The 20,053-nt window shown below is 41.3% G+C and overlaps 2 protein-coding genes across 2 annotated transcripts; both read left to right on the top strand.

Annotated features, from left to right (window-relative positions):
• Window positions 1-3,072: 3,072 nt before the first annotated feature.
• On the top strand, window positions 3,073-6,534 carry emc3 (ER membrane protein complex subunit 3). Its single transcript, XM_080495752.1, has 9 exons — window positions 3,073-3,286; window positions 3,667-3,838; window positions 3,925-3,982; window positions 4,126-4,219; window positions 4,778-4,882; window positions 5,035-5,116; window positions 5,229-5,308; window positions 5,561-5,643; window positions 5,742-6,534. Exons 2-9 carry the CDS (start codon window positions 3,684-3,686, stop codon window positions 5,868-5,870), a joined length of 786 nt encoding a protein of 261 aa, XP_080351878.1. The 5' UTR covers window positions 3,073-3,286; window positions 3,667-3,683; the 3' UTR covers window positions 5,871-6,534.
• A 1,769-nt stretch (window positions 6,535-8,303) lies between these two features.
• Window positions 8,304-19,082, top strand: usp4 (ubiquitin specific peptidase 4 (proto-oncogene)). The gene is made up of 22 exons (XM_080495070.1): window positions 8,304-8,470; window positions 9,692-9,819; window positions 9,958-10,088; window positions 10,265-10,391; window positions 10,513-10,658; window positions 11,200-11,261; window positions 11,376-11,546; window positions 12,184-12,301; window positions 12,407-12,580; window positions 12,695-12,853; window positions 13,115-13,339; window positions 13,473-13,556; window positions 13,676-13,770; window positions 13,858-14,040; window positions 14,277-14,503; window positions 14,588-14,785; window positions 14,872-14,942; window positions 15,025-15,140; window positions 15,228-15,377; window positions 16,175-16,278; window positions 16,592-16,680; window positions 17,021-19,082. The coding sequence occupies exons 1-22, from the start codon at window positions 8,319-8,321 to the stop codon at window positions 17,141-17,143; spliced, it is 3,033 nt and encodes a 1,010-aa protein (XP_080351196.1). The 5' UTR covers window positions 8,304-8,318; the 3' UTR covers window positions 17,144-19,082.
• Window positions 19,083-20,053: the final 971 nt, after the last annotated feature.

Here is a 20,053-nt window from a genome sequence, read left to right as displayed (position 1 = left end):
GGGGACCAAATTATTTTATATACAAACTCTACAAACTTATTTTAAGGAAATTATATTCTGAAAGTCAAAATACATTCCTATAATGAAAAAAGCCTTGATTTTACTTACTGTAATATTAAAGAAAAAAATCCTTGTCAAAGGAAGATTATAAATGATACATTTAGATTTCTAAGTTCAGTGTGATTACTTGTATCACATCAGTTCACTCTCGCTCGGTAAACCGTGCGAACATGGCTTTCCAAACAGCATCCTTATAGGGATTTGATGCTGAGAGTTCATAAGAGTTTCCTTTAACACTCTGGTCTTTGCCTTAAGTCCTCTAGGAAGCCTGTGTGAAGGAGCGAAGACAGTTATTTGGTGAGACAGATGAGACTCAGGTGCCCCTCAAGGTAACAGTGCTAATTACTTTGTACAGAAGATGGAACATGTTGACATGCAGATTCCATCTGTCAAAAGACCTGCTGGGAAGATGTGGGTGTTACTTTGCACAAAGCGTGTGAAACAAGTTGTGAATTAATGTGCTTCTCATCATCAAGATGGGAGTGGCCATGGTGGCTCACAATGGGAACGTTGTGAATAATGTCAGAAGTATGAAATGAAACCAAAACATAAGCGTCACATACGTCCATGTCTGCAGTGGTGCAGACGGGTTTAGAGATACACTGTTCTGGGATAAGATGGAATTCTTTTTTCTTAGGTGCAGGAAGTTCAGAAATACTGTATTCCTCTCTTCTTTCTGCAGCTGTTTCTCTAGTATTTTAGCTGTTATGGTCATCATGAGACTTTATTCTCAATAGAAGAAACTCAGAGCAAAAATTGTCTCCTGGAGGTTAAAACCTTAATCTCTTTCCTCTCCGGCTCTGACAAGCTCAGTCTTATGAAAGCAGTGATCCTTTCTGAATTTCCAGGTTTTGCTAACATAATAATAATTTTTTTTTAAACGTAGATTTTTCATGCCAAAACAAACATGATAGTTGAATAGAAAATACATCCTCTTTGTCTCTGTGATATACATAATTAAAAATGTTTGTACTGAAACTCCATGGATTGGACAGATGGCAGAGCTGCAAATATTCACGGTTACTTGCACATAAAATATGCCGGCTGTTCGCCAGCCTCACCTTGTGGAGGTCAGAGATCTGCTGGTGATGCAGCAGAACGTCTTTGTTGGGGAAGAGTCATCCACACAACGGGCAACCCATCTTCTTCGAGTTTGTTTTTTATACCCCCCCCCTTTCCACTGATCCATTGAAACTGTCCTCCTCTGGGTCACTATCAGCACTGTAAGGAGCAATCGGATCACTCTGTGATATGAAGGCGCATAAAGCTTGACAGATATAGAATTAGTTTTATATCATAAACTATGCAAAAGGTAAACAATAGTAAAGAGCAAGTTGACCTTCATTTCTGGCTCATCTTGCCTGTTGTTCTAGGACCTGGGGCAGCACACAGTAGTGAAGTGATGTCAGTGTTGATATAAAAATAATCAAATCCTCCAGCCACACGCTTTATTAATCCAGTAAGTAAATATTGGATTTTAATCAAACCAGAGATAAGGATGATGGACAAAAAAAACATATATATATTTTTTAAATATAGTCATTGAAGTTTGAGTGAAGCAATTTCAGAGATTTGGATGGATTATTAATTTGTATAGCTGTAAAATTGAAGTTAGATGCACATTGTGGTTGTCAATATTGTATGTACTCAACTTTCAGCAAATCTCGCTAAATGTGTTCCTACCTGTTCTGATTTTAATATGGAGCTTCTCCACTGAAGGATTTTTGTACTTCATACATTATGTTTTTATTATTTTCTTCCCTGCTCTCACCTGTGCACACAGCAAATAAAAATATTTTTTGTAATGTTGCACAACAACAACATATCAGAGAGCATACATAAAATGATGGTCACACAGTATCAAGGATGTGTGATTAACAGAATGCTGTATGTGTGCCTGTGAGATGACTCACTATCTTGGCATAATCAACACTGATTGTTTTTCCAGGCAGTGTCAAAAGTGGATGAACGCTCTGGAGAACAGTGAGTAACTGCGAAGCCTCCTGAAGAAAACAATAGGGTATCTCAGTAAACGTGTGATGTACAATATGACGAGAAACAGGAACATTCCAAAGGAGATGAGAGCCGAGCAAATGCGAAGCCTCTATTCTACCCTGTTTGTTTGTCTTTAATGGGTTGGATGTCACTGGTGGATAGGTTGGCAAACGGTGCCAACATGGTTAAAATTCCACAGTCAACAGAGAGGAAAACATTCCTGAAAATATTTCTGAAAACGAGAGCTGCGTGAGAAAACCCACTGTCATCACTGTATTCTCGAGGCTGTTATGGTTCTGCTTTAAAAATGTTTACTCCTGGAGCTGTTCACATCACATAGAAACACATGTTTCAGTTACGGTTACAATAGTATATTGCAAAGCTTCATGGAGAAGCAAAAAAAAAGACACTGACTGGTTTTTGTTGCTTTTTTTTCTGCTGCTGGAGTGCACTGTGATGCTCTTGTCATGGTTCATCAACTTGTACTGTAGAGTCAAAAAACACTCATTGTAAATAAAAAAATAAAATACTGAAGAGGTTTACAAATACAATTAGTAGCTTACAGTACTCTGATTGAGATGAGGGTAAAAAAAAACAGATAGCGATAGCGTATAATAGAATTATGCACTCAAAGTCGATCACTTAAACTGTACCTAATTACAAGTAAAAATGTTGTACTAAAAAATACTGAATTAGTATACTATTTATATCAGGAAACGGTTGGCCAAGTCATTAACGAAAGTCAGAGCAACTTATTTCTGAAAGTTCCACACGATTGGATGTGCTTTTTGTCTCTTGTGCCTCGCCATTGAGGCAGGCACAAGAATTAAGCGTCCATAAATTCTACAGTAACATATATATAATTTGACTTGCACCCCCAGTAATAAGGAACAATAACCAGCAGGGGGCAGCAGTACTGTAACACTGCGGTAAAACCCTCCATAAGAAGAAGCTCGGCGCTACTCCTCCATCACCGCGAGGGGCGCTGCAGCTTCGGGGACGAATGTACGGATTAGCTGCAGAAGCAGATTTCCGCACTGGCATCTCTTGCTCATCGCCCGGAGCCTCTCAGCGCGATGGAAGCGATACTGGATGCCGAGTGTTAAATGTTGCTTTAATCATTTAACTACCTCATATAGCGCATGTTTTGTGCGTCTGGTAGCAGAAGGATTTACTGTAAGAGGACGACGCGCCCGCTCTCGCCCACCGTGACCCGGACACCAGGAAGAAGGTAGCCAGCTGGCTAATGTCAACGCTAACTCAGCACTAACGACAGATTTGTTCATCCTTGCGGATATTTCACATGGAACATGTTATTCTTCCATCAAATGAGTTCCGCATCGCATAGTTACAGGTGGACTCTGGTGTTTAACTGCTATTTATTGGCCGGATTTTCGTCTTTTATGGTTAAATTAATGACGCTGGGCTGCTAGCTTACATGGAGTGACAGCCCATCATCTCCCTGTAGCCTCGGTCACGTGCTGAGGAGGGGATTTATAAATCACGGTTCGCAACGCAGCCGTCTTTTGCACGCGTGAAGGTGAAATGTGTCGTCTTTGTTTTGAAAAAGGTTTCAGCTGAACTCACTTTGTTGTGTCTTTGTTTGCTCAGTCGAGCAACCAGCCAGCATGGCTGAACCAGAGCTTCTGCTGGACTCCAACATCCGGCTGTGGGTGGTTCTGCCCATCGTCTTCATCACTTTTCTTGTTGGGGTGATTCGGCATTATGTATCCATCCTGCTGCAGAGTGACAAGAAGCTGACGTTAGAACAAGTCTCAGACAGGTGAGTCATGTCCACGCTATTGAACAATAAAGTTACTGACGTGCATGCAAAATGACCTGAGTGTGTTGTTTCGTCTCCACATCCAGCCAGGTACTCATTCGGAGTAGAATTCTTAGAGAAAATGGAAAATACATTCCCAAACAGGTATGCAATCGTCAGCACAAGCATGGATCTTTATCTAAAATGTAAAAAAAACCAACCCAAAAAACAGAAAAGCGGTAGTTCATTTGTGTGTCTATAATGATGATTGTGTGACTGCATGTCATTTTTTTTTTTTTTTATTTTAGTCCTTTTTGATGAGGAAGTTCTACTTCAACAATCAGGAAGATGGATTTTTTAAGAAGACCAAAAGAAAGGTTGTTCCACCCTCTCCAATGACGGGTAAACTACTTCTCAAACTCCTTGTATTTAAACATACAGTAATAAACTGAACACATAGAGTAAGGACACAGAATAAACAAAAAGCGATACATTTGCACTACATTGTCAGGTTTATGTTTTTTGGATCCATTAAATGTTATTTTCTGACTTCGAGCTGCACTTCACCTGGGAAGTGACTATTTTTGGTAACATCCTGACAATTTTTGTAAATTTTTCCTGTTTACAACATGTTTTATGATACATACATACTTGTTCATGGTGTTTTTAGTTAGTTAAAGATGGACAAAAAATTTTAATCCTACTTTAAATAGCCTCCCATAATGCCTTGGAGCTGGAAGTTTCCATTTTGGATGGAAACTTCCAGCTCCAAGGCATTCCACTTTTTGTATCTCAACAAACCCAACGAGCTCAACAGGCTGAATGATAGATGAAATACCTCAAGGCAACAAAGCAGTATTTTACAGATCATTTTTTTTTCTGTCATTTTCAGACATTGCCCTTTTCATACTAGTGTAGCCTATTTGAGTAACTTTTCTCCCCATTGTATTACTCTCACAGATCCCAGCATGCTGACGGACATGATGAAAGGCAATGTCACCAATGTGCTTCCCATGATCCTCATCGGTGGCTGGATCAACTGGACATTTTCAGGATTCGTTACAAGTAATGACATCACTCTCTCATAGGTGCTGCAGTTTGTGCTGTGCAGCATATCGCAGATGAAATCAGATGCGCCTTTGCTCCTGTCATCAGGATGAACTTTTTGTGTCTAATTGTACAATGACTGTTTATTTATTGTCATTTGTTTCACGCAGCTAAGGTTCCCTTCCCACTCACGCTTCGCTTTAAGCCCATGCTGCAGCAAGGAATCGAGCTGCTCTCATTGGATGCTTCCTGGTAAACTATGAACACCACCTGGAGACGCATACAGTATCGATTTCGTCATTGTGTTTTAATCTCAAGTGTGTGACCATTTTCCAATTCGGTGTGTGTGCCTCTTATTATCTAGGGTGAGCTCAGCGTCTTGGTATTTCCTGAATGTGTTTGGCCTTCGCAGCATGTACTCATTAATCCTTGGCCAGGATAATGGTAAGTTCAAAAAGCTATAAGGTATTTGGAAATGCTGTGTTGTGTCTGATATTGAGCACATGTTGGTGTTGTGTGTATATATATATATATATATATATATATATATATCCTTCATAATGTTGTTGTTTTTTTTTTTAAACAATCTGAGCGCAGCCTGTAACTTAGATTTTTTTTTTTTTAACATCTCATTGTTGTCGAGACAGTTTTAGTATTTTAATCCCTTAACTGTGTACACGTTGTGATCCCCCGCAGGTGCAGATCAGTCGAGGATCATGCAGGAGCAGATGAGCGGTGCCGCCATGGCCATGCCTGCTGATACCAATAAAGCTTTCAAAGTGCGTGCTGTAGTGACAGCGTAGCTTCTAAGCTCCAGGCTGTGGGTTTATTTATTTATTTATATATATTTTCATGTGACGTTTGTCCTTGATTTTAGGCAGAATGGGAGGCTCTGGAGCTGACTGATCACCAGTGGGCACTGGAGAGCGTAGAAGAGGATCTGATGAGCAGGGAGCTGGACTTTGACGGCATGTTTAGCAAGGAGCTCCCCAGCGGCATCTTCTGATGGCCTCATTGCTGCTCGATGAAGCCTTTCGATTTAGAAGTCGGAATTTTGTTTTTTTTGCTAAAAACTACAGACATGACAAATCCGTTGGTGTTATGCAACGTTTACATGAACTCCTTTTGTGGTCTTTTCAAATGTCTCTACTTTTCCATTCCTGATCATTAAGTGTCTGAAATGACTTAATATACACTGGTTTTGCTGCTGGCTAATACACATTAGAAGCTGTTGCTTTGTTAGTTCATCTTCCAGACATTTAAGACATTTCAGAGGAGTCGGGCTTCGTTTCTGGCTTTCATGTTGCAGTTAGGTCATAGATTTTAAACTACCCAGTGCTTCTTTTTACTTCTGTCATTTTGGAGTTAGAATAGCAGTTTCCATTTTCATGTGTATCATATTGAAATAAAAACACACAAAAAAAGCCCATCTTAAAAGTTGTTGATTATATTATAACTTTAACAAATCACTAATGATCACTAATGTTATCTTATAGATGAGCTGATCTCTGTCAGCTTCCTGGACCTGGAAGTGAGACCAGGGCCAGACTTTTTTTTTAGAGGACATGTTTTAGTGATTGCAAACTTGTGATTCAGAATTATCTCAACGGTTTATTTTGTAATGTAACTCTTTTGTGTTTTGTACAGTAAAAACTTTGTTTTGATGAAAACTCTGGTTTTATGTGTTGCCCTCTACAAACCACTTTAAAAAAATGTTTTAAGTAGTCTTGACTACCAGGTTCGGTGGCGCCCGGACAGTCCCGCTTTCCAGGCGAAAACAGAAACGGCAATATGTCCTCATATTAAAAGTGCTGCAAAGGATGAAGCCTCAGACTCCAATGTATATGCTGTGATTAACTATCAGCTCACCCTGCTGTGAAGGTTTGGTTGTGATACGAGCAAGAATGATGAAGACTAAAATGGCTGTGATTTAACAACTGGGAAAAGAACCCTGGAGAGGTAGGGGAGACAGGCGTGTTTGTAACGTAAATAAGCGAACGTATGTTTTGTTTTCAACAGAATATAAACAACATTTTAGAAGGTGAAGTAAAAATACTGCCAATTTTTGGAAAATTTATTAGCCCAGTTTTCTTAAATGTTCGAGCTGCAGATGTTTTATGCTGACTGATTTGATTTTTAAAAAAGTGATTGTGATAAGACAGAACAAGTAAAGTAACAAAAATAATACAAAATTAGAAGGTATTTGTAGAATCATGCAAGCTAAGTAAAATGTTTATATGCCAGAGGCAACATTAAAAACTGAATTTTAAAACAAAACAATGCTATGTACTTTTGAAACAATCCTCTGCATCCAAAAATGCAGCAAATTACTTGATTGAGCGTTTTAGACTCTATACACCTGCAAACAAGCACTGTCTTACTTGAAATATATTCAATGTTTTGCTTTGCAATTTTTTTTTGGTTTGAGTTGTGTACAATTGAAGCAACATCCCGATAGTTGTTCATAATCTCAGCATTCCAAAGCTAAAATTTCTATATGTCTGTCTAATCCATTATTTTACAATCCAAAGCTTCAAAATTCATTGGCTATTCAAATGATGTATGAGTTATTGTTGGGTAATTTTCAAAAAATGCACCACACTAAAACTTTTCTGTGTTACCATCTATGTAGTAAAATTATTAAACAAACTGTGTGTGAAGTAAAATATAAATACATTTAAAAACTGATATAAGGAGTTGAATCTTGCAGAGGGCAGGGTGTGGTGATCACTATGAGGGTTTGTTTGTTTGTAGATGGTGTTGCATGGATGGATGTGCTCTAACTGTTGGAGAAAATAGTGGCTGTTGATGTTGAGACGTATGAATGTAATGACCCCCGGAGGTCCTCAGGAAAGAGGTCTGCTCAGTGTTTCACAGTCAGAAGCACACAAGATGAAGATGCTTTTAGTTCCTACGCTCCTCACCCCTGGAACAAACCTCCTGAACACCTGAGGACTGCTGACACGTCCACGTCTCTATTATTTGCTCAGGCTTTCCAATAAAGAATAGATTTCACATATTTTATCCCCCTTCTTTCAATAAAGCTTTAAATAATGTGTTTTCCCTCTTTAAGCCTTTCTTAATCAATTTCTTTTAAAGTGTCTTTTTTCTCTTTCTTTATCAAGCACTGTGAATTGCTGTGTCTGAATTGTGCCAGTTAAAGAAACTTGCTCTGCCTATAAATTCCTTATCGACGACTGAGTATTTAATGACTATACACTTATGTTTTTTGTGTAACATATTTACATGAAGATAATCATACGTTTATATTAAGGTTGACTCCCACTGTGGTATTGGCAGCTTCTGCTTGACGTAGTACTGCTAAATGAACGCCAGAGGGCGGTGGCAGCTCCCCTCCACGGAACTGAACCAGTCGCAGAGGAAGAAGGTTTCCGACTACGGCCGAGCCCGTCGATCGCTCGCAGCGCTTTCACGGTACCGGCACACTGGCTGCATGATGGCCGAGGGAGGCGGACCCGAATCGGGTAGCGCGGCAGACTCCGACTCGGAGCCGGTTGCTGCACAAACGCCAACACCTTCAACGGAATCCCAAAAACAGACTATTGGGTCACTTCTGAAAACAACTCTACGGAAGGGGGACGAGTGGTAAGTGGTGGTGCCGCCGTTAGCCTGCCAACGACAGCTAATGAAAAACAGGAAATGCTAACATGCTAATGCTAAGCTAATGACAGCGGTGGTTTCAATTCAGAATGAAAAGCTGCAATGCTACTGATATTTGGCACATTAGCACGCTAGCTGCGATTTAGCCCAACTTGATCTCTCTCTCTTGTATAAGTGGTGCCTTTGATAACTGTGTTCAACGTTTGCCGTGATTCCCCAGAATCTCCCCAATTGGCTAATTTTTACACAGTAGCTGAGTGATGTAGCCTTGTCATAAGTTGGGCGACGTTAGCTGATGCTGTGCTAATCGGCTAACAGAGTAATTTAGGCCCTGGATTGAAGTGTTGGGCTCCACTTCCCGTCAAACCGGCTTGTGACAGAGGTAGTTGTGATCGGGAACTGGGCCTGCTGACAGGATTAATGTTTAGTGATGAAGTTACCTGCTTGTAGAGAGACGGGGCCGGTCAAGTTATGTTCTGTTTCTTCTCTCTCCGGCCACCTGTGTTGGAGAAGATAGTTTCGGACCAAACGGGCCCGGGCTCAATACGAACAATGTGTTGAAATGTTTGAATGTACCACTCATATTGGACAAGAATTATGTCCGATGAGCAAACGTTTCCACTGTTTGGTGTGTTTTCATTCTTATCAGATGATCAGGGCACACTTATGTCAGCTGCTAGCTATAAAACTAATGTGTTCATGCAGCTATTTTAGTGAGTCAGACTCTACCTACAGATTGTGTTTCATGATGCTGTTAACAAAATCCTGTACTACCGAAGCCAAGTTCTCAAACACGTAAACACGTATGTTTAGCCTACGAAAGTGTGGGCGAGAATGTAAAGTTTGCACAGCAAATTCCACTGAGTAAGAATCGGTTGCTGTGTTTCTCCTTTGTGATCACGTCAAATCAAAATAGCCTTTTCTGTGACTACCTGCTACTACACGCTGACAAGCCTATTAACTAAAGGAGATTCTTTAGATGAGATTAAGTTAACTTAGGTCGCTGTTACTATATCTGCAAATGTTAAGGCAGTTTGGTGTTGCATAAGGTTCTTGGATAGCTGTGGGCTGAATACTGTTTTTCTTTCTACACCTTTATGTCCAAGTATGTAAGGTCTAACCATGTGCGTCTTTCAACGAAATAATGAAATGTCTCATGAGGTAGTAGCAGTTTGTCTTTAACTTTCAACAACCAATTTGTTTTAGGTATCTAATAGACAGCCGGTGGTTCAAGCAGTGGAAGAAGTATGTGGGGTTTGACAGCTGGGATATGTACAATGTTGGAGAGCGCAGCCTCTATCCAGGACCGATCGATAACTCTGGACTTTTCTCAGGTAAATTTTCCAAGAATTCTTCTAATGGGTGAATTTAATTGTTTAGCTCAGCACAAGTGCCTTATTATAATAGAGTTGTTCTCCATTCTGTGATTATTATTTTTGTTGTTTTTGTTGTTGTTTTTTTTACACCTAAAGATCAGGAAACTCAGGCCCTGAAAGAACACCTGATAGATGAGCTGGACTATGTCCTTGTACCCACCGAGGCATGGAACAAGCTTCTCAGCTGGTATAGCTGCCTTGACGGCCAGAGACCCATCGTCAGGAAGGTAATGCTGCTGAGAGTTGTTGTCCTTAGTCCGATGAAATCGATATAGAAATACACCAATGCTATCACACATCCACCATCAAAAGGACAAGCAAAAAAAAAAAAAAACGTAGTATTTTGTGTTTCACCGATACACGCTCGGGTCCTAATTTTTTGTTCTGTTTCTATCTTCTTCAGGTGGTTGAACATGGCATGTTTGTCAAGCACTGCAAGGTGGAGGTCTATCTGCTGGAGCTTAATTTGTGCGAGAATGACAACATGGACAATGTGGTCACACGTCACTTCAGTAAAGCTGATACAATAGGTGAGTTGGCTTAAATAACTGCTTCACGTTTTATGAAAAATCTTTGTGCTGAGATTTAGCGTGAAAAAAGGATTGCTTTCTTCAACAAGTGTGGTTTCCATCACCTCTTCCATGTTTCTAGATACTATTGAAAAGGAGATGAGGACACTGTTCAATATCTCATCAGAGAAGGAAACCAGGCTCTGGAACAAATACATGAGCAACACCTATGAGCAGTTGAACAAACCAGACAGCACTGTACAGGATGCCGGTCTCTTCCAGGGACAGGTAATGTAGATCTGTGTTATTCGGATAACCTTGGGATCACTGATACAATCGCAGTCCAGTAACATACTGGTACTCTTTGTGCATACATAATTTATTTGAAGGCATTGCACAAAGTAACGGGAACATCAGTGAGCCAAATGTAATGCAGTACATTAGATCAGCAATAAAATATGTATCGTTGGCTTCATAATGTCATTGTTGTTAAGCAATGGGGTTGTTTGGCTGCTCAGAGACCTTTTGACGCTTAAGTTTACAACAGTATGGGATTGCAAAGGTATCATTACATATTGAAATAGTTTGAAGGCATGAAATTATTTCTTTTCCCAAAGCAGTTTTTTTTTTTTTCAAATTCTGACTTCTCCAGTTAGTTTTGAAATACACAATACATTTATATATATATATATATATATATATATATATATATATATATATATATATTTAAAAATCAGATTCAATTCAACTAAAGTCTTGCAGATGATGTTCTGACATGACAGTTGGTTATAGAAGCTTGAGTTTCATCCCATGTCTGTTGTTTTCACAGGTTCTTGTAATTGAGCTAAAGAACGAGGATGGGACATGGCCCAGACAAGCCTCCCATTCCAAGTGAGCAAACTCCTTATATTTATTTATAGACCTAGATTGGTGGTCCTTGGAAACATTTAGCCACATGCATATTCAGGGTTTTTGGAAACATGTATATTTTTTTCCTCATACTAGATCAAGTACAACCCCATCCAGGAACTTCACTACCTCCCCAAAACTCTCGACCAACTCATCGGTCAGTATCTCCTCAACAGTAACCAATGGGGACAGTAACTGTAGCCCTGGATATACGCTCAACAACAGCACCTCCTCCTCCTCCTCGTCGTCCTCCTCCTCCAGCAACAGGCAAGACATTTTCATTTCTGCCAATATTACTGCCTACTGGCTTATGCTTTGAACTTCCTCTGGTGGATATGAACTGCATGGCTCGTAATTGTTTCACCAACTGCATGCTCATTGCAGCATTTCGAATTATTATTAATATTCGTACTTTGTATGATTTTGAGCAAAGAGTTCACATGGGATGAATTGTGGTTGGTTGTTGAATAATAATCTTTACACTTGAGTATATATCTTTGTCTTGTACACTCAAGTGTTGAACTGTAACCGCAATAATTCCATGTCGAAAAAGAGGTGGTTTAAAAGTGGTGTTTATAATCTTGTTTTTAATGGCAAGTAAATTTGAGTCATTATATTTCCGACAGTGAGTGTTGCTATAATCAGATGGCTAATTTGGGAGACTGAGCAAAACCACCATAATAGTTTTCATTTTTCCAGAACTGTGCATGCTTTGCAATTTGAGTCTTTTAGAATTGGAATTCAGGTCGTTATATTTGTTGATGGTTCATAAAGGTCCTCCTCATCACTGATTGATTTGCTATTATGATGATGTAATATTCATCAGTACATGAGGTGTGGTGGGTGCGCACACACACACACACGACCACTGTCACAATCAGTAACAAATCTGTTCTTCCATCAGATTTGGGGGCTATAATTCATACAGTTCCTCCTACAACTACAGAGAGTCCCAGTCACAGCCTGGTCTGTGTGGGCTCAGCAATTTGGGCAATACCTGCTTCATGAACTCTGCCCTCCAGGTAAAAAAAAAAAATCATTCATGTGGAGGTTCCATTCAGAAGGTCACCATTTTTAGTATATTATATTCTCATATTCTGTTTTTGCCTCTTTTTTTTTTCCTGCAGTGCCTCAGCAATGCGTCTCCACTCACAGAATACTTCCTCAATGACCAGTATGAAGCAGAGATTAACCGAGAGAATCCGCTGGGAATGAGGGGCGAGATTGCAGAGGCTTATGCAGATCTAGTGAAGCAGATGTGGCTGAGCCGCAGCAGCTACGTGGCCCCACGAACCTTCAAAGTGAGTCGTCGCACGGGAAAAATGTATCCAACCAAAATCATTACGTTTTACAGACCAAGATTGCATTTGCACATTCATTTTTATTAATTTTTTTAAAATTTCTTTTCTTTTCAGACACAGGTCGGTCGCTTTGCACCCCAGTTTTCAGGATATCAGCAGCAAGACTCGCAGGAGCTGCTGGCCTTCCTGCTCGACGGACTCCACGAAGATCTGAACCGTGTCAAGAAGAAGCCTTATCTGGCCCTGAGGGATGCAGAGGGCCGTCCAGATGAGGTATACCCACGTATATTTGTGGAATACACGGGGGCATTTTTCACAAATGGTGCTGAAAGGATTTGATATGATGCTTCCTAAATGATTTGATTTAAACATCAAAGAGAATGTCCAAGCTGCTGCACTACAAAGCTGACAGCTTTGTTTCAACGCCTTTGTGAAGCATTATGTGCTTTGATCAACGTTGTTTCATAGTAAGAAAAGAGGAAAAAAGTTTTCCGACGCAGTCGCTCACGAAAGGTTTTCTTTCCGAAATTACAGATAGTTGCCAAGGAAGCCTGGACAAACCATCGCTTGCGCAATGACTCCATAATAGTTGACATTTTCCACGGCCTCTTCAAATCCACATTGGTGTGTCCGGAGTGCTCCAAGGTGTCGGTAACCTTTGACCCCTTCTGCTACCTCACGCTTCCTCTACCCATGAAGAAGGATCGTACCATGGAGGTTTTTCTGGTGCGATCAGACCCTCAGTCAAGACCCACACAAGTGAGTTAAAAGCTTAAATGCTGATGTGCTCCTAATCAAATCAAAACTGCCTTAAGAAGACTTGTAAACCTATTGACAGAAGCTGTTCATGCAGTAATATGGCCTTGTTTTGTTTCTTTCCTTTGTCTCTCAGTATCGGGTGGTCGTCCCCAAAATGGGTTCAGTAACAGACCTGTGCAGCGCCTTGTCCAAACTCTGTGGAATCCCTCCAGAAAATGTTCGCACTTTACCTTCTTCACACCACTTTTTTTTAGTTTGTCGTAAAAGGACAAACTTTGACTTTGTTTGCTGCAATTTATACCAAGTTCTCCTCTTGTTTTGTTTTTTTTTATATAGATGGTGGTGGCAGATGTTTACAATCATAGGTTCCATAAAATATACAGGCGAGATGATGGCCTCAACCAAATAATGGATAAAGACGACATCTTTGTGTGAGTATTGTATTTCTGGGTGAAAAATAATCTTGAGTTCATGTGATTTAACAATTTGTCATAAATCCTCGGTGTTGTTATGCACAGGTACGAGGTACAGGAGGAGGACAGCGAGAAGATGAACCTGCCTGTGTATTTCCGAGAGCGCCACTCCAAACATGCGGGGAGCTCCACAAGCACCATGCTCTTTGGCCAGCCTTTACTCATCACCGTGCCCAGACAGAACCTCATAGCAGACGTTCTCTATGATAAGATTCTCGAGAGGATTGGGTAAGTACTTACACTGGGTGATAAAGCTGTAGCTACATTCGACCTCTAACTCGGGGCAGACTCCACATGCATATGTGTGAAGAGATAAAGAGGTGGGAGGGGCGTGAAGCTGGTGGCATTTTAAAAGTGGTGAATGAAGTTATTATATTTGCAGCACATGCACGCTGACATTTTCATGCATTTTTTTGTTTAGGCTACTCCTTTTCAAATAAATTTTTCGCTTTTGTATGCTGCAGACGCTACGTGAAACAATCCCAGAGCCCCAACAGTGAAAGCAGGGCGTCTGCCTCAGCCACCTTTGCCAGCAGCAGCCAGGCCCCTGAATGTTCCACATCTTCGACAAGCAATGCCAGTCTGGGAGGTTGTGGCAGCCCCTTGTCAGACGGGGCTTCCTGTAGCGCGAGCTCCAGTAACGGCAGCAACCACTCGGGGACCTGCAACGAAACCAACGGGCTGTATGACGGTAAGACGTCGACACAAACGTCTACTCGGCACATAGTGAAAGCAGGAATGCCCAAAAAGTGATGCCACCATTGGGTGTTTACAGGCGAAGAGGAAGCTATGGACCACCAGGTGAGTCCAGAGCCAGAGAATGGACAGTCCGAAGAGGAGGAGGAGACCTCCGACTTGGACAACGGGTCCAAGGAAGACACAGCCAAACTCTTCACTTTCAGCATGGTCAACTCTTATGGAACAGCCAACATCAGCCCTCTGCCTTGTGACGGAAATGTCCTCAAACTTAATCGTCAGTATTGCTACTTTCAAGTTGCATTTTTATTTTTGTGTGTGTGAAAACGACAATGTACTCACACTCCTCCCATCCCTCCGCAGCACATTCCACAGTGGCCATCGACTGGGACACCGAGTCAAAGAAACTGTGCTATGATGAACAGGAAGCAGAGGTCAGTGAGTTGGTGCAAATCTGACAGTCACGTGATGCACAGCATAAACAGTCTAATAATGTTTATTTCCAATGACGTACAGGCTTATGAGAAGCACGAAAGCATGCTGCAGCCCCAGAAGAAGAAAGCCACTGTGGCTCTGAGGGAATGCATTGAGCTGTTTACCACCATGGAGACGCTGGGAGAGCATGACCCATGGTGAAGCATAATCAGCCTCATATAGAGGTGAATTTCCAATTGTATCCCTTCTTTCTTTCATAATCTAAACTGACATTATGTTTGCAGGTATTGTCCAACATGTAAGAAGCACCAACAGGCCACAAAAAAGTTTGACCTATGGTCACTGCCACGCATCCTGGTAGTTCACCTAAAGCGTTTCTCCTACAACCGGTGTTGGAGGGACAAGCTGGACACTGTGGTCGACTTTCCCATCAGGTATGAAAGCAACATCGCTTGTCAGTGAGTACAAAAGACACGATCTGATGATTCTATAAAAGAAGAGAGAGAGATCATTCCCTTTCACCCAATCATCAGCATGTATTTCAACGTCAACATCCCCAGTTGATGTTCCGGCCAATCATGTCATTTATTTTCTAATTGTTCTCTGCTGGTGTGTCCACTGAGACTGTTCAATGTTCAAAACTCTGAAATTACATTAAAATAGTAACAATAGTCTGTTCTATATAAATATGAACAAAACAGACTTTGTGTTAACATTTTCTGAGATAAAAATTGGTCTTGCTGAAGTATTTCACTTGGTTTGAGAATATAGCTCGTCTGTCAGAGGAACTGAAAGAAAGTTGTATCAGTGTGGCTTTTACACTTGAGGGAGCTCTAACATCAAATCAAATAGTGGACTCAACCAGGAAACATTTACTGGACTTCCAAGAAACGGACTCATGTTACTTGGTGCCAGCCTGTCTTACCTCAAAGAACCTGTGTTCTTTCCTGCCCTGATCTTTGATTGCGTAACAGTTCAAATGTAGCCTTGTGCCTATGGGTGAGTCATACACTTGTTTGTTTTTTGTTTTTTTTAGTCAGCACAGCCCGCAATTTCCGCCGTTACTTCTGTTGAGGAACTTGATTCACTAGAAACGACAAAGTAGAGAGGATGATGAAATCCTACTTTCAAAAAAGCCGAGTCATGCTTACTCAGTAGGCCCCTGTACAGTGTATTATAGGAATTACATTTTATTGTTTATGAGGAAGCTGATGGTATTTTTTTTTCACAGGGACCTGAACATGTCGGAGTTTGTGTGTGACCCGAAGGCCGACCCCTACATCTATGACCTCATTGCCGTGTCGAACCACTATGGAGGAATGGGAGGGGGTCACTGTGAGTCTTCCTCTTTTCTTGGGATAATTCTGATACTGCACTTTTTGCTCCAGTAGAAAATACTAAATATGGGGGGGAGGGGAATTATACTACTTCATTAAACACAAACACTTGTCAGCCAATCCAGTTTTCTTCACAAGCACTGAAATGGTATAAAATGTCTTAAGAGTCACATCCACCATTGTTCTCTGTCGACTCAAGTATTTGTTTGCTCTATTTGCTGTGAGAATGAAGTGATAAGATTTTCATCTTTTCCTGGTCAAAGAAGAGCTGGAACACTTCCTGTTAACACCACCGTCCCTCTCTCTGACAGATACGGCTTATGGCAAGAATAAAGTGGATGGAAAATGGTATTACTTTGATGACAGCAGTGTCTCTTCGGCCTCAGAGGACCAGATTGTGGTGAGTTGGGACTCGTAATGTTTCAGGCAGGTTGAACAGATTTGATCAGAGTACAGACACGGGTTAGCTTGAATGTTCTTTTAGAGATGTGTATTTTTTTCTGTCGTGAAGTCTAAAACAAGGAAGAGCGAGTAGCGACTTGGCAGGAAGTCCAATAAATGACAATAAGCTCCATCGGTGGAGGACATGTGACTCCTCGAAGTGAAATGTTAGACGTTCTTTCAAACTCCCAGCACATCAGGTGCGAGGGATTGAGCGCTCAAGTCTGTTGGCTCCTCGCCTTCGGTGTCGGGTATTTCTTTTCTTGCGATGTAATCTCATCCCTGTCCTGCTGTTGCAGACGAAGGCAGCCTACGTGCTGTTCTATCAGCGCAGAGACGAGGAATCCCCTTCCAAACCTCAGCCTTCGGCCTCGTTGGGAGGGGCCCCCGAACCGACCGACGACCACATGGACACAAACTGAGGAGCCCCGGCACAAAAGGAGACGCACTGAATCGCATATGGCAAATAAAGACACTCGGATGCGCACACACACTAAAGCTATAGTGACAGAAGATTCCACCGACTTGACATCATTAACCCACACCCTTCCCCGCGTTTCATTTGATTTCCGTCTTGTATGCTGTCGACGAGAGCCAACAGCCTCTCCGGACGACTTCCTCCCCCCGTAGCTGGTGGCCTGCTGATCTCTGAACATAATTTACTCGTCCTGGGACGAAGAGTGTAAACGGATGCAGATCCTCTCACTGGATGAACAGAATGTCAGAGTGCTGTCGTGCATGTAGATAAACAAATGTCTCTGTTTCCCACAAGAACAGTCAGAAATATAGAAGGCGAAAAGAAAAGAAGAAAAAAAAAAGCCAAATGCACATGTTTCAACCAAAGCGTTCCAAGGAATTTATGATCAAATGAAATGTGAGCAGGTCCCGAGGCCGTGCCTACAGTTATCTCCAAAATACTTGCTGTGCAGATGTCAACGCAGACTCCGAGCAGTGGTGAGTGCACACAGAGCAAAACACGCCAAGGTCACTGAAAGAAACCTGCTGCCAGTTCAAGGCTTTAAAGTAGCTGTGGCAATCGAGCTCCAGGCCTGCTGGATCTGTGTCACCACAGAGGAGGACGTTTCTCATTACAAGGTTGTTGTTTTTTTTTTTTCCCCTTTCTTTTTTCTTCCTTTACCTGCAGTTGTTGGTACGTGTTTTTCCAGCCTTGTTCATTTTCAGCCATCTTTTGAATTTGTGTACTGCACAGCACGGGCTTTGTTTTCTCTCGGGGGGGGGGGGGCCCAAACTTATGAGAGGAGTCTTACCTTGCTAAGGATTTTTTTTTCCCCTTCCTTTTTCTAATCACATTGAAATAGCGGCCTTTCGATTCCTGCAACCTGACAAAAAGGGGCACTTTGAATTCTCCAGGACGACATCATCTACCTGCTTCTGGTGTGTTTAGATGTGACTGAGCTGTGCGCTCGGATCTCAGCGGTCCGTCGTGAGCTTCAAGATCATTTTAATGTGTCTTTTAATCATAATTTGATTGCTGCCTGAATCGGACCCCTAGCTCAACTCCAAATAGCTTGTCCTGGCTGCTTGTGTACATTAATGCAGCTCTGTATTGAAATGGCTATGTTATTTGATATCTTCAAAGCACACTGAGTGAAGCGAAATAAACTAGAATAAAAGTGGTGCTTTATTGACAATACTTGAACTTGCTCCTTATCGGAGGAACAATCTCCGTGTGTCATCATGTGGGGGCAAGAACAGCAGTACCTTAACAACAGTCTCACTAAACGCAGGCGCTTGGAGCCTGTGGGTTTTGTTGCTGTGATCTTAGAATTCAGCCATAAAGTAGAATATAGATTTAAAAAAAAAAAAAAAAAAGTTACAACAGCAGTCTTGAATGTGAGGGACTGAGTATGAATTAGATTGCATTTCATTATCACGATTTTTAAGCCTAGTGAAGACAGACGGCAGTCAGTACTTCTATCTAGTAGATACTTCTATAGTATCTCTTCTTACGAGTCCCGTTTCATCACATGAATTCAACATTGTGTTGCATAACTGCGTTTAAACATATTTAGGGGCCTCAAAGTGCCCCGCCTGCAGGTTTCCCCAACCTAAATATATTTGTTCATGCCTTTGACGAGAGAAGCTTTACATCATATCTAATCCAGGCGAAAGCGAAGCCAGAATTCAGCTTTATAAAACAAAATCTTCCCTCCCCGCCCTCAAAATAACCGCAAATCAATAAAATTGAGCAGATGTAAATAACCACACTATTATAAATAGGTGTATAAATTTTTGTCCTCATATTTATCTTATTGCTGGTATCTGCAGTTTCTTTTTTGTTTTTAAAATGAGAACTATTTGAATTCAACAGGACAATAAAGACTGGAAGCCTCAACAGGATGCTTTGTCTGTACTGATTGTGTGTCGGCTGAACCTTGTGAAATAGCTCCCTTCTTGCGAAATTACCTCTCATTTGCAGATGACGCAACCAAAATTGCCCAGCGCTTCTGCTGACTAGGTTGCGAAATGCAACTGTGCACTGTAATTTTCTGCAGCCGGGGATCAAACATGTAAGCAGTGACGCAGTGCAAATGTACCATCAGCTTCATCCATCCTGCTTTGATAACGCATATTTCAACTTTATGTTCCATCTGGGATCTGATCCCACCCGTTTAAAGGTCCCATGATAATCCTAATTAACTTTCTAATGGTAATGCATCCCCATAGCCTCTGTATGAGCCCCGAGAAGTGAATGTGTCATATCCCTCACTTGCTTTCTCAACTTTTCTGTGTGCTCATACAGGGAATTCAGATTTTCCCTTCATGATGTCATACGGGGAAATAACCATGCCCTTATTAACCAAACATTACCGACTTGGTAGGAACTTTAACAACACTTTAACATTCAGACACAATGTTTTTAACTAACAATCTTCAGGAGCCTCTCCTGGGTCAAGATTCTGGTTCAAACTGGTTCCTACTGTTTACACTCCTTGTGGAGATAAATCCACAGCAAACACTGCATTGTACCAGTGTTTCAGATGAACTGGTTTCCCTGTTAAATGTTGACCCGCTTCCTGCAGCGTCCGTCATTGCTGCTAGTAGCAGCACATTTTTAGATAAGACTCAAAAGCCACATTTGAAAACTTGATTGTAAATACTGTTAAACAGCATTTGTCAAAACAGCCACAGGTTCCTGTTGTGTTTTTAACGTTATATAAATTAGCAACAAGGAACGCTAAAAGGTCACCAGTAGAAACTTAAATCTGAATCACCGGAAAGGTTTTCTCTGGGTTTGGGGAAATACACTTTGAATACATTATCGTTGGGACTTCGAGGTGAAATTCTTGGAAAAACTATATAACGTACCT

This window comes from Blennius ocellaris, assembly GCF_963422515.1.
Source record: "Blennius ocellaris genome assembly, chromosome: 4".
NCBI classification, from domain to species: Eukaryota; Metazoa; Chordata; class Actinopteri; order Blenniiformes; family Blenniidae; genus Blennius; species Blennius ocellaris.
Note: the sequence above shows the minus strand (reverse complement) of the source record. Positions and strands in the feature narration are given on the sequence as shown.